This window comes from Monomorium pharaonis, chromosome 9, assembly GCF_013373865.1.
Source record: "Monomorium pharaonis isolate MP-MQ-018 chromosome 9, ASM1337386v2, whole genome shotgun sequence".
Taxonomy (NCBI): domain Eukaryota; kingdom Metazoa; phylum Arthropoda; class Insecta; order Hymenoptera; family Formicidae; genus Monomorium; species Monomorium pharaonis.
The window spans coordinates 3,013,480-3,025,834 of NC_050475.1; the positions used below are offsets into that span (position 1 = coordinate 3,013,480).

Below are 12,355 nucleotides of genomic sequence, written 5' to 3' on the forward strand. Positions count from 1 at the left end.
ATCGGAAAAAAATGGAGTTTACACGGAATTAATTTATCCATTTATCAACGTGACGAACGGAAACGATGAAGAATCGACGTCTCGCGGAATCGACGTCCGCTCGCGGATCGGATCGGATCGGGAGGGGGGAGAAGGAGGAAAAAAAATAGGACAACACGTCCGAAAATGATCGAACTCGATCGAACGTGGCGAGAGCGTTCTCGTCCGTCGTGCAGAAGTGCATCGAACAGAAGCGCTGAATGATTAATGCACTCGGGCAAATACTTTCAGCGCATGAGGTTTGCCGTGCAGTAGCAGCAGCCACTGCCGCCCGCTGTCTGGCCGTTGCCATTGCCGTTGCACGCGATGCACTCGGGCGCGCCATTAGGACACGATTGATCACGTGTATTTGTAACTGCTCAAACGTTACCCGCCGAGTGATCAATCGTGCAACCAACCCTTCGACAGAATCGACCGACCGACCGACCGACCGGTCGAATTCCGAAGTACCCTACTGCCGCTCCCCCAGCAGTCAATGATCTTCTTGAGCGGCGATGCGGAAACTGCGGAACACCCTGAGAAGAGGGTCATGCGAGAGAATTTCCCAGCCGTGCTCTGAGGAGCTGCTTTATCTCCCCCTTCTTGAGCGAGGGGAAGAAAGAGAGGATAATAAATTTCCTCCCGATATCTACACAAAAAATCGAGGAAAAGGGCGCCATAATCATTAATAACAAATAAGCAATTTTATCAATGTTCAAAGAAGATGCGACCTGTAAAAAGATTTCAAAAAATCGTACGCCATCGATATCTTTGAGAAAATATACATTGCAGAGATTCCCCAAAAAATTTTATTCTCTAATATTTTCCGCATTTTTTATTGAATTTCGAGATAAAATGTCTTTCTCTGAAAAATAAGATGTCAATCATGGAGATGTAATTAAAATAAATTAAGCTAGGTATGTTTCGTAATATATAAATATAAAAGTAATAATTTATTACATTTTTTCAATTTTTTTTTACTCGTACATATCTCTTTTCAGTATATTTATTTTTAACTTTATTTTAATTTAATTATTTTAATAATCTACCAGAATTTCGTTTCATAAACAAGAGATTGCTGCATAAATATTTCAGCTTTCAAAATAATTAGAATATTATTATTTCCGATAATACCGGCAGTGTTTGCCGATGGTTCTCTCGGGATTTTTGGTACACGTACCAAAAAAAAAAAAAACACGCGTGCTCGAAATTTTTTGAAACTGCGTCGTGAACGCAATGCACCATCGATTGAATGTTTTCGTGCAAAAAGAAGCGTTTCAACACGAAGGAAAGTATTTCGGCGCGCAACAAGGTTCCGTATATGTGTCACTAGAAACTCGGCGAACGACGTATCTCGCTTCGACACGCTCGACCGTCTCCTTCCCGCAAACGCGTTTTAATATAAATTATCGGGTCGATTCCTCGAGAGCTGTCGCGCGAAAGCATCTCGCCGCCGACGAACTTGCCGACTCGCGAAAGCGACATGGAAACGGCAGCACGATTAATAAGGAAAAGCCTTGCCTTAAAAATGCAAACGTGATATGTACGAATAATAAATATCTGGCCGCTGTAACCGGGAGTAAAACACGAGAAACGGGAAGAAAGTAGGTGGCAACAGATTTACGACGAGCAGCTTTAAGTGAAGAAGAAAAGAGGAAAGAAAGAGTAGGGAAAAAATATATAGGGAAAGGGAATGTGAAAGCGAGAAAAGGGGTAGAGAAAGTGGAGAGAAGAATGCAGAAGGAAGAAAGGAGAAAAAAGGGTTACAAGAGAGGGAATATGAGACGAAGGGACAGAGAAGGTAATGAGTAAATGAGTGAAGAAATGAATGAACAAATACTGAGTGAATTATACCTTGGAAATAAGAGAAAAAGAAAGAATAAAAAAAAAAGGATCATTTGTATCGCACGATGAAACGTTTCTTGAGAAAGAAACTGCACCGACACACCGGCACCTATACAATGGCTACACTGGTTATATTAAATAGAAAATTAGTGCTGCATGGATCAGCAAGCAGACGGTTTTAATTTAAAAATAAAAAAAAAGGGGGGGAGTAACCGGCGGAAATGAAACAGGAACAGCATGCAACATGTAATAAAATCAAATTTAATGTGTAGAAATTGAGCGAACAAACTGAAAATGACTGCGAAACTCAGAAACTCTCGAGAGGCTAATGAAACAAGTACGCGGTGCTTTGCAGCATTATCCGCAATCAGTGTTAGTGCAAAAAAAATATATATGTATATATTTATACCTAGAAGAAAATGAAAAGGCGTTAGAATTGTAGCCTCGACATTTTCATATTAGAATTTGTGTGTGTGTGTGTGTGTGTAGCCTGGAGAAAGAGAAGAACGATGTTAGAAGAAGATGGAGAGACGTTAGAGGGAAAAGCTTCGCCCGCTTTCTCCAAGAGAAACCATTTCTCGACTTCACCGAGATACGGAGATGAGGGGAGTTGAGTTGCGAGGGCGGTGCGGAAGGGGAAAAAGGCGAAGGCAGATGGAAACGAAAGAAAAAGAGAGAACAGAGAGAAAGAGAGAGAGAGAGAGAGAGAGAGAGAGAGAGAGAGAGAGAAAGTAGAGATGAAGGTAGAGAGGAGAGAAGCAGCTCGCTAGAAGCTTCCTGTTCCCCGCCGGAAGGAGGAAACGCCTTTCCTCCATTCTTGTACACCCCCGTGCGCCACCTAACCATCCCTCTCATACCACCTCGTATCACTAAGGTACCCGGTACTTTGGTCTCGTTCACAACGAGATATTTAAACAGTCCCTTTACTTGGCTCGAGCGCAATTCTAGCAATGTGATTTAATATAATGTATTCTGCCCGTAACACATAACTTTCCTCGCAAACAAACACGCGTAGACGTGACGCGGACTTTAAGATGACGTTTTTCTAATTCCTTTGTATTACGCATATAAATTCTATTACAGTTCCTCGAAAGAGGAACGAATGCCTGGCTATACGTAAGATTGACTGCGAATATAAGGTCGTCGCTAAAAAGCACTTAGTCATAAAAATATCTCTTTTCCTCGGATATGTTTCTAGAAATATTGCGTCATTCTACCGCGGGGAGCCCCCGCTGCGCGGAGAACCTCATTCGGCGGCCACATTTCGCTCTCTCGGAATTCAAACGTGTGCGCGAGCAGTAAAGCGACGCCGGGAGGAAGCTATAACTCCCCGCGTTTCCTGACAGTCGACGAGAGAGACTTCTGAAACGGCCTAAGAGGAATCAAATAAAATTCTCCTCAGCGCGACGAGGGAAAGAGCGCGTCGTCTGGCGCGATTATGGAGAACGTTGCCGCGCGCACGTGCCTCCTCGGGAGCAGGAGAACACGAAACGGAACGTCGCCATCCTCGTGTAACACGATCTGCACATCGCGACGCACGACGTGCGTCTGAATAAATTCGAGGGCGAAGGGAGAAACGCGCGCGCACGCAAACACACACATACACGAAGAAGAACAGACTTACCCGTGCAAGTGGCCAGAAGACAAATCGCTAGTAGAGCCGCTCGCTTCCTGGGCAACCTGCAAGCAGAGAAGGAGAACGGTGATTATTGATTGAGCCCTAGGCCAATCGAGAGACGAATCGAAGGGAAGGGTAACGCTCGACTTCGACTCGGCGGCTATCAGACTTGCGATTAGACGGATTAATCTCGCGTCATGCTCCGCGCGCGCGCGCGCGCGCGTCGGCACGCTTAATTAATTGCGCATTTGTGGCTTTCGCGCGGATTTCTCGGTCAAAATACCTACCCGCTCGCGAGTGTTATAGACTCGAGGGTTAATTCCCCAAAACCATCAATATTTGATTCTCGGGATGCTTTGCGTTTTTTTAAATGTAAATTGTGCAGAAATGGAAATACGTCGCTGTGCTTTTTGTGTAATTTAAATACATGCAATAATTTCTTTAGATTTTTTTAAATAAACGATTTTATCCGACTATTTCTAAATTTTAATAAATTTTATGCACATTTCTTCAGATTTAATAAATATATATTTTGGAATAGTCGAAAAACTGTTTATTAAAAATTTAAAGAAATCTCTCTCTTTCTGTGTACTGTATTAATAAAGAAATTATTTTAAAAAAAAGATATTTCTACGTTATATTATATTTGTTCGTACCTGTAAATTTGATAGGCAAATAACGCAATTTTGGCAGTTATTTGAAAAAAACTCCAATTAATGTTACATCCAATTGATGATCGCTTGCAACCGAATAGAAAATATAACAATAACGTGTTTCAATTTGCTATACGCAAACCGTACGCATATCTGTATTAATGGTTTCAGAAGTGATACGATAAGCGAATCAACCAACGGATAGATGAATAGATAACCGCATTAAGCGGATTATATTCCGTTGGAATTACTCGAGCTGCGCGCAATCCAATAACAGGTATCCTTTGCAATTGCAAGTTAAAAATAAAATCCCAACAATCTCGGCTGACATTACAGAAAGAGACAGGGAAGGGGGAGAAAGAGAGAGAGAGAGAGACGAGATACACCATCGTGTCAGCGTTAAATTTCGTTCCGTAAGTGACGTATTTTTAAAACGTGACGTTCACAATTTTTCGTTTGGGGTTATAAATACCGTGCTGCGTGCTTGTTTCTAACTGACAAAACTCGGTTATCCGTCGGCGGAATTGCCGTGCTCAAATAAAGTTATGCAACGACACGGACACTGGATTGTACATTTGGCCGGAAACTTTAATCAAATTGGGTCAAAACGCCGGCGGAATAATCTCAGGGTCGAAATTGCTGCCAAAATGATCGCAAATACGGGAGTATTGTTATAATGTAAGCACATAGTTACGCGTTGCTGTATACTTTACTATGCGCTGTCAACTTTCACATTTCGTTCTGCAATCGAATTGCCACTTGAAAGGGATAAAACGATAAAGTAATAACAAATATTGCAAAAGCGTATCTAAACAAAGGAGCAGGAGCTTTTCTTAGAGTCGAGCCCCTGGGGGGATTGCGGTTTAAGTTTCATATTAAAACTATTCGTCTCTCTAGTATTTGATTATTAAACTACTCCATTCTCTCGTCTTGCAAAATGTGGATACTACAACAAAGTGATGAATATTCAACGGCACGACGGAACAATAAAGTAATGAATATTTAGCGAGAAATAAATACAGACTGAAAGTTGCCGCCTGAGAGTTTTCGAAACACCCAGCAAGACCGTAATATACAAGATGTTTTTTGAGACAAATAGGAAGGAGAGAAGAGAATTCTTACTTAAAGCCTTTTTTTCACGATAAAGTCTTTCAACCGGGAAGCATTTCCGGTATTTTGAGATGCTCTTTACATATCATTAGTCCATGTACGTTACTTCCCTCGCGAGCGATAATGTTTTCGCCGGAGAATCGGCACGGGCGGCTATCAAACCGGGCAACATTTGCCACATTACCTGGCGGGTTGACCATTGGTATGTACATGTCTGTTACATAACTGCCATGTCGGTTACATAAAGCCGCCGCGCCGGTTCGATACGGACCGTCCCCCCGTGACATGAACGGTAAACAGTCTTGAGTTAATTGGGGATATCGACTTCGTGTCGGACGAGGGTGGAAAAATGAGCAACAAGTCCTCGCGGAATCTATCCGTCCTCTGCTCTCGCCTGCGGAAAAATTTCGACATACCGCGGGAAAGTTACTCTCGCGGAGTGTCCATTCTGCGTGGTACCATTCTGCGCGCAGCAAAAAGATATAAAGCTGCTTTTAAAAAGGGGAGCGCGGAGCTCGTTTCTTGCGCGGGCGAGTTGTTACGATGTAATTTTACAGAAGTCTACTGGAGAAGCGCGGCTTGTACTTAGAGGGGGCAAAAATGAGAGAGAGAGAGATGCACCCCGCATGCGGCCCATTTTAACCGCAGGTGCCGTTAGCAAAATAGAGGAATACGAAAATGTATAATCTCGTTTAAAATAATGCAGTCCAAAAAGAAAAGCGTACGCTATATACGTAATTAAAATCGACGCTGTATTCTTATATTTTCGTAACGACGACGGTTTCTAAAGAAGCTAAACAAAGCATAAGTAAGCAACTGGCGAGTAACGTAGGTATTTAAAACGAAAAAGAATTGTGAATAAAATCTGTAATATAACCAGTCCCTTTTTGCTACATAAAATGGGTTTTTGCACGAATATGCACATTCCGCGTTACATAAATAAAAATGGTTTTACACGGAACGCGGGGCAATAAATCACGGTTACTGACCATCGCGCAGTTATACCACTGACCACTTGGTTTCACGAATCTCCGTTCGGAACAATCGCTGTGCAAATTAAGTTGATTTTTCCTCCTATGTGTAACGTGTAACTTTCGTTTTTTTTTTTTCATCCTTGAATAAAGCGCATGATAGATCGTCTCTTGCATAGCGGGTTCTCAGGAAGGCGATCTATTTTCCCCGTTTTTAATATCAGAGTGCGCAACTGTGTAACAATTTTCAGTTTCTCCATTTCGAACGAATTAGATATAGGATTGATCTCGTGAGACGCTATGTCGTAAATTGGGTTGTGACACCGTCGGAGAAGGGACAATGATCACAATCGGTCTACCAGGTATGAAACCGTGGTAGCATCACGGCGGCGCACTAAATGCATTCAAATATATATACGTCATATCACCATATGCGTCTCGTATCATCTACGGACACTTGCCCCCTCAATTACGATAATAGTGGGTTTGAGTATTACTCGCGCTAATCACCGTGGAAATTAATTTGAATGTTCGCACGACAATCTTGGCGCCGCTTTGATAGCGGCGCATTAGAGTCAGATAGGTATCCCATTAAAGCGGTCGTTTGCGTTTTATGATGTCACGTGTGCTGCAGGAGCGTGTGTGTACGTGTGTATGTGTGTGTGTGTGTGTGTGTGTGCGTGCGTGTTTGTGTGTGTAAAAAATGTATGCGATCTCGTCTTAATCACCGTGACGAACAGCGGGACTTTCGCGCGCTTATGTTTTTCATATTAATCGTTTTAATCGTTTCATTTGGCCACTGGTGCAGCCGCCGTCGCCGCCGACAAGCGCCATTATCCGCCACGCGGAGTTAGCAAAGATAACATTTGTGCGAGAGATAACACTGTGGCATTCAGAGTGACGTTTCCATTATCTGCCACATGCACCCCCGTGGTGCCGTGTCGGCACTCAGAACCGACTCGAAATATGACGACGTTCCTCGTCAACGTTCTCGAAACGAGATACAAGATAGATCATGCGATGTCGTAAGAATCGCGCAAGTCAAAAATCGCCAAGTCTAAAGGAGTGATTCGCAAAGACCGATCCGGCATAATTTTCACGTTTTGATTTGCTGTATTTTACGAAAAATTTAGATTCACGTGTGTGCGTGTACGTAGGAAAAAAATCATTCTTAAATCTACATTGCCTCATGTATAAGTAAAAATATAAAAATTTTGTTAATCTTGAACATAACTTGCCACGTGAAGAATTTTATACAATTTTAAGAAAAATATATTCTTATTAGTTAAAAATAATTTTCATTGAATTGAGAGGAAAAAATATTAGATAAAAAATATGTTCAAACAAAGAATTAGACTTTTAATACTATTATTATCAAAACAATTATATCGTGCTCTTTAGTTAATTATTAAAATGTAATATTAAAATCAAAATACCAAATCTTGCTGAAATTTATTAAATTCTTTAATTTTTAAATTAGTTATCAATTTCTTTAACCTTTAAATTATATTATTACATAATTATGTAATTTTATTTGAATTCTTGAGGTATCACAATGTCACATTTTATTAAAAATGAAACTTTAATCTCTTAATTAAAAAAAGTACTGAAGATTGAATTTTCAGTATTTGAAATACCATCAGTAGTTTGACTATTTATTCTATAAAAATGTAATTCAATATACATGCACAGGTTGCATCAACGTCCACCATGCAAATGTTTTAATCGTGCGATAGGATCAGTGATAAATAAGCTACGAAGAACCCAGAGATAGTTTATGTATATCAGTGTATAGTGATCGCGACTCGTTAACCGTTATGTATAGTATGTACAATCGTTATTACGTCAAGTATCCACGTCGTAAATTCTGAAGTAATAACTTTAATTTAATCATGGCTTAACGACGAATCGATAATGGTTTATGTAGGTAGATACCAAAGTAACGAGGAATTTTCACGGATCTAACGACATTTGCTACATTACGATGTCATTGAACCGCAACCATCGAAATAAAAAAGATAACCTTTTAACTTGAGATAAAATAATAAAACTTTGATGACTCTTTATCGGCTTTTCGATGGATCGTCAAATTAAAGTACAAGATATTTTACGAATGTTGTTGATCACTTAATATAATTCTAAAAATAAAACCAACATCTTTAATTGTTTCACATTAATAATAGCTCCGTTATTTTAATGATTAGGACTCACAGTGTTTTTTATTGCGTTGATAAAAATTATCGTTGCAAGCGTTCATTGTCTCTTCTCACCTTTACATGGTAATCGTTTTTAACGTTAAATTATACAAAAAAGATCTTATCGTTACACGACGCGGATGCACGCGAGGCACGGTACACCCTGGCGAACTGCGCGTGCAGTTTTGCGGTTCGAATCTGCAAGTGGTCACGTGTTAATTAGTCGACGCGAGACATTACAGTTACATCAGCACTATCGCACGCGAGACAGCTGTGTCACGTGCGTTCGTGCCGTTACAGCGAGTGGTTACCATCTCAGAGCATTGTCGCGAAATGAGCATGTCTAGCTCTAAATTATACGTAGGCCCCCCACGCCTATCGTTATCCAAAATAGATTTCATGTAATTTGAAAATCTAATGTGTTTTAAGTAAGAAGAGCAAATGTAGAGCAAATTATCATAAAATTCATCATCGCCGTCATGAAGAAAGTTTCCTCTTCGAGGTTGCGTGAGACGCAACCTACCTCCCTACACTGTAAAAAAATATTTGTAAAATTACAACTATAATAATGGGTAATTTTGAGACCAACTATGATAGTTGTAAATTTTCTCATGTCTATAATTTTGCAGTATACAAGTAAAAATAATTTAATATGTCATAAATTTGTTTACGGTGTATACACAAGTGTAAAAAACAAATTAAGAAATTATTGCGAAATTTATATACAAAATTACATACACATAAAAATTTACAACTATAATAGTTGGTCTCAAAATTATCCACTATTATAATTGTAATTTTACAAAAATTTTTTACAGTGTAGGCTCATCTTTTAACATCTCGCAATTTCAAATGACTACTTAAGCCGACGTCAGCCTTTTCACAAGGTCCGTAATGATAAAGTTCAGAGTGCGAAGCCGCGAAGCGGCAAAGCGAGTGGTAACAAAGTTCGCGAGCCAGCCGGACCGACCGTCACAGCGGCATTCCGTCTCGTGTACGCGCGAAATGAGTTTCATAATGCATTCTCGAGTTAATAAACAAGCCCGAATTAATCGCATCAACTATTAACGTCCCGGCTGTCCACGCAACAAGCGAATTGCATTAATCGCAAGCGTAAGGTGGAAGAGATAAGGCAGCCGCCGGTTTGGCACTCTCAGCCGTCGCGCCGATCGGAAATTATGCAAGCCCGCGCGCTCGAACTAAAGTTAACACGTCAGGCACGGCTTCATCGCGACCGCGACGTTCCGATGATGCATTACCCCTGACAGACCGGAATTCGATAGTACGGGGTTAATGAGATAACTTGCGCCTTGCGCTTACGTTGCGTCTTCACGGAGCCTCGGCCTCCGAAGTGTAAAGAAAACGCGATAAATTTGCATTAACACCGGCTCATCTATTAAGTGAAATTTATCTTTTCTTATTTACGTAAAAAATTTATGAAAGCTTCATGAAAATGTTTCCTATATAAAAATGTTGTCTTTTTCAGTGGAAATATATACGTACACTGAATGTAGGGCGTTTTGAAATGCATTTTGTAAATTTTTGTTCGACATCTATCATTATACTTAAATATCAATAAAAAAATAACATTTACTTAGGACAGTTTTATGCCTTCATCGCAATAAAGCGGTGAACGTATATTAAAGTTATCTGAAGCGCACGAGTTTATCAGAAACGCTTATCATAAATAATACAATTAAATATTATATTGATACATATTAATACTAGTAAGAGTAAGAGTAAAACCGAAACAGAGAGAATAAATGCTGCCATTAATTTGTCATAATCAACGTAAGTGCAGATTATATGTAGCCAGTAATAACGATCAGGAAGTGTAATTAATTAGACCCGACGTGAAACGCCACTGCGGAAATAATATCATCAACAGCGATGAGGGACATAATGACTCCCCCGTTGTCGGGTGCATTATAACGCTACGAATGCGGCCCGCCGCCGCGTGTTTAGTCGCACAAGAGTGCAAATATGCCAGTGACGTGGCGTACCAAGACGCTACGGCCACGGAATCGCTTGTTAACACGTCGTGCAGTAAACAGCGGCCGCAGAGCCGGTGCGTTATGTCGCGCGCCATAACCCAGTTTTCCTCCCGAGCGTGTACGTTTAATAATGTGCCGAGTTAATTGCATCGATTATTAACATCGCGGCCAGCCGGCCGGCAGAAATTGCATTAACATTGTCGCCGTACGTACGCAAAGCACATCCTAATACCGTCGGGAGACATTAGCGAATTATATGCACCGTCATAATTGCAGCCTGATCCGTAAACTCTTTCGCGTGATCGTTATGAATTTTCGATCGTCCGCCGATTGCAAAACACGGCGGCGCGGAAATACGGACGGGGATAATGGAAATCATGTATAATACATTTCTCTCGAACGTTTGACATTGCAAAAATTAATTACGATATTTTCCCGTTCCCTCTTAAATCTTTCATTTCGAAAATATTGTACTTCGACGAAAGGCAAATTGCCTTTGTCTAACGGCTGATCTGAAGCCGTAAGAACGAACTTTACCGCAGAACAGAGAGGAAAAAAAGTTACGATAACACCCTACACAGAAAAAAAATGTAATATAGCCAATAACATATGTGATTGCGGGCTGCCAACTACATAAAATACTCAATACAATAATATTTGCTATTAATGCAAGTACAATGTTGATACTGCAATAGCATATATTATTGTATTAAGTATATCTGTAATTGGCAGCCCGCAATAACATATCTTATTGAATATATTACTTTTTTTTTTTTTTCTGTGCATTTTCCGGGCAGTTATTTACCTCGTCGCTCGACGTACCCAAAAAGTCGTGTGCATCGTATATTATATTGACCACATCGCAAATTGACAGGCGGTGTATACCCTCGTCGTGCGCGCCAATTAGTCGATGTTAAACACCGCCATCGCCGTGCTTATGCGGAGGCGATGGCGGCGGCTATGAGAGAGTGGCTGCGGACTACTCCGTTTACTTATCGATGCCGCCTCGCGCCAAACAGAGGCGCCTAAGTTTACGTGAACAGACAGCTTTAATAAAGTTCAACGTGGATTGTGTGTACATTGAGCGGCGCTGGAGCGCCGCCCGAGTATAACGCGAGCTTTCATTATTCAGGTGGGAGAGAAACGGCGCGCGAAATCCAGCGTGCGGCGGCGACGACGACGACGACGACGACGACGACAACGTAAATTGCGGTTCCCCGGCCGAAATTATCCGTCGAAAGCTCCGACGGATCATCCCGGCCGAGTAATCCTCCCGGTCCCGTCGCGCGCGACGGCGAACGCTTTTCTTTTCTTCTCGTCGCTTTCCACCGGAGTATCGCGCGGCCGCATCGGCGCGACGACGCGGCTTAATCTTCGGGATTTGAAACCGAGCACGAGACTAAATACCTCCCGTTCTTTTTTTTTTCCGCTTATCGCGTCGTCTGGAATTTTCCCGTCGGAGATATTTCGTAGCGTTTTCCACGTCGTGAAAAGTAGCTTTCCGATCGGCGGTACAAGGGTACGTTACGTTCGCCGGAAAGGATCGCGGTTAGAGAGCACATATGAAAGGATACGTGCCGGTCACGGTGCGGCGCGACGACACATGCACGGCTCGTAATTCATAAAAACGCGAGGGAGTCCGCCGTGTCCGTCTTGAGAGCGCGCGCGCCCTTCTCGTTAGAGAGACGCAACAGGACGAGGCGTCCACCTTCCGCGCGGATTTCTGCGCGAGGTCCTTTCATCTCTCGCATCAAACAGATTAAATTAAGAATACACGGGAGCGCAACGGGAAATTCATATATTCCTTTCATCGCCGGGGCGAAGGGGCGCTCTGTAATTTGCCGCTCCTTAATTAAGTTATACCGGGGAAACGACGACGTCGCGCCTGGCCTTGTGTCGTCGGGTGTACGCTGTGCGCGCGCGCGCTTTGCGACGCCGTATTGTTACAGCA

The 12,355-nt window shown here is 41.9% G+C and overlaps 1 protein-coding gene across 1 annotated transcript in view; it reads right to left on the reverse strand.

Annotated features, from left to right (window-relative positions):
* LOC105838345 (cadherin-87A) overlaps positions 1-12,355 on the reverse strand; it is a 191,554-nt gene that overhangs the window by 94,158 nt on the left and 85,041 nt on the right. Inside the window, exon 3 of the mRNA XM_036291624.1 lies at positions 3,488-3,543. Within this exon, the coding sequence (XP_036147517.1) occupies positions 3,488-3,543 (56 nt within the window). The remainder of the gene's footprint in view (positions 1-3,487; positions 3,544-12,355) is intronic.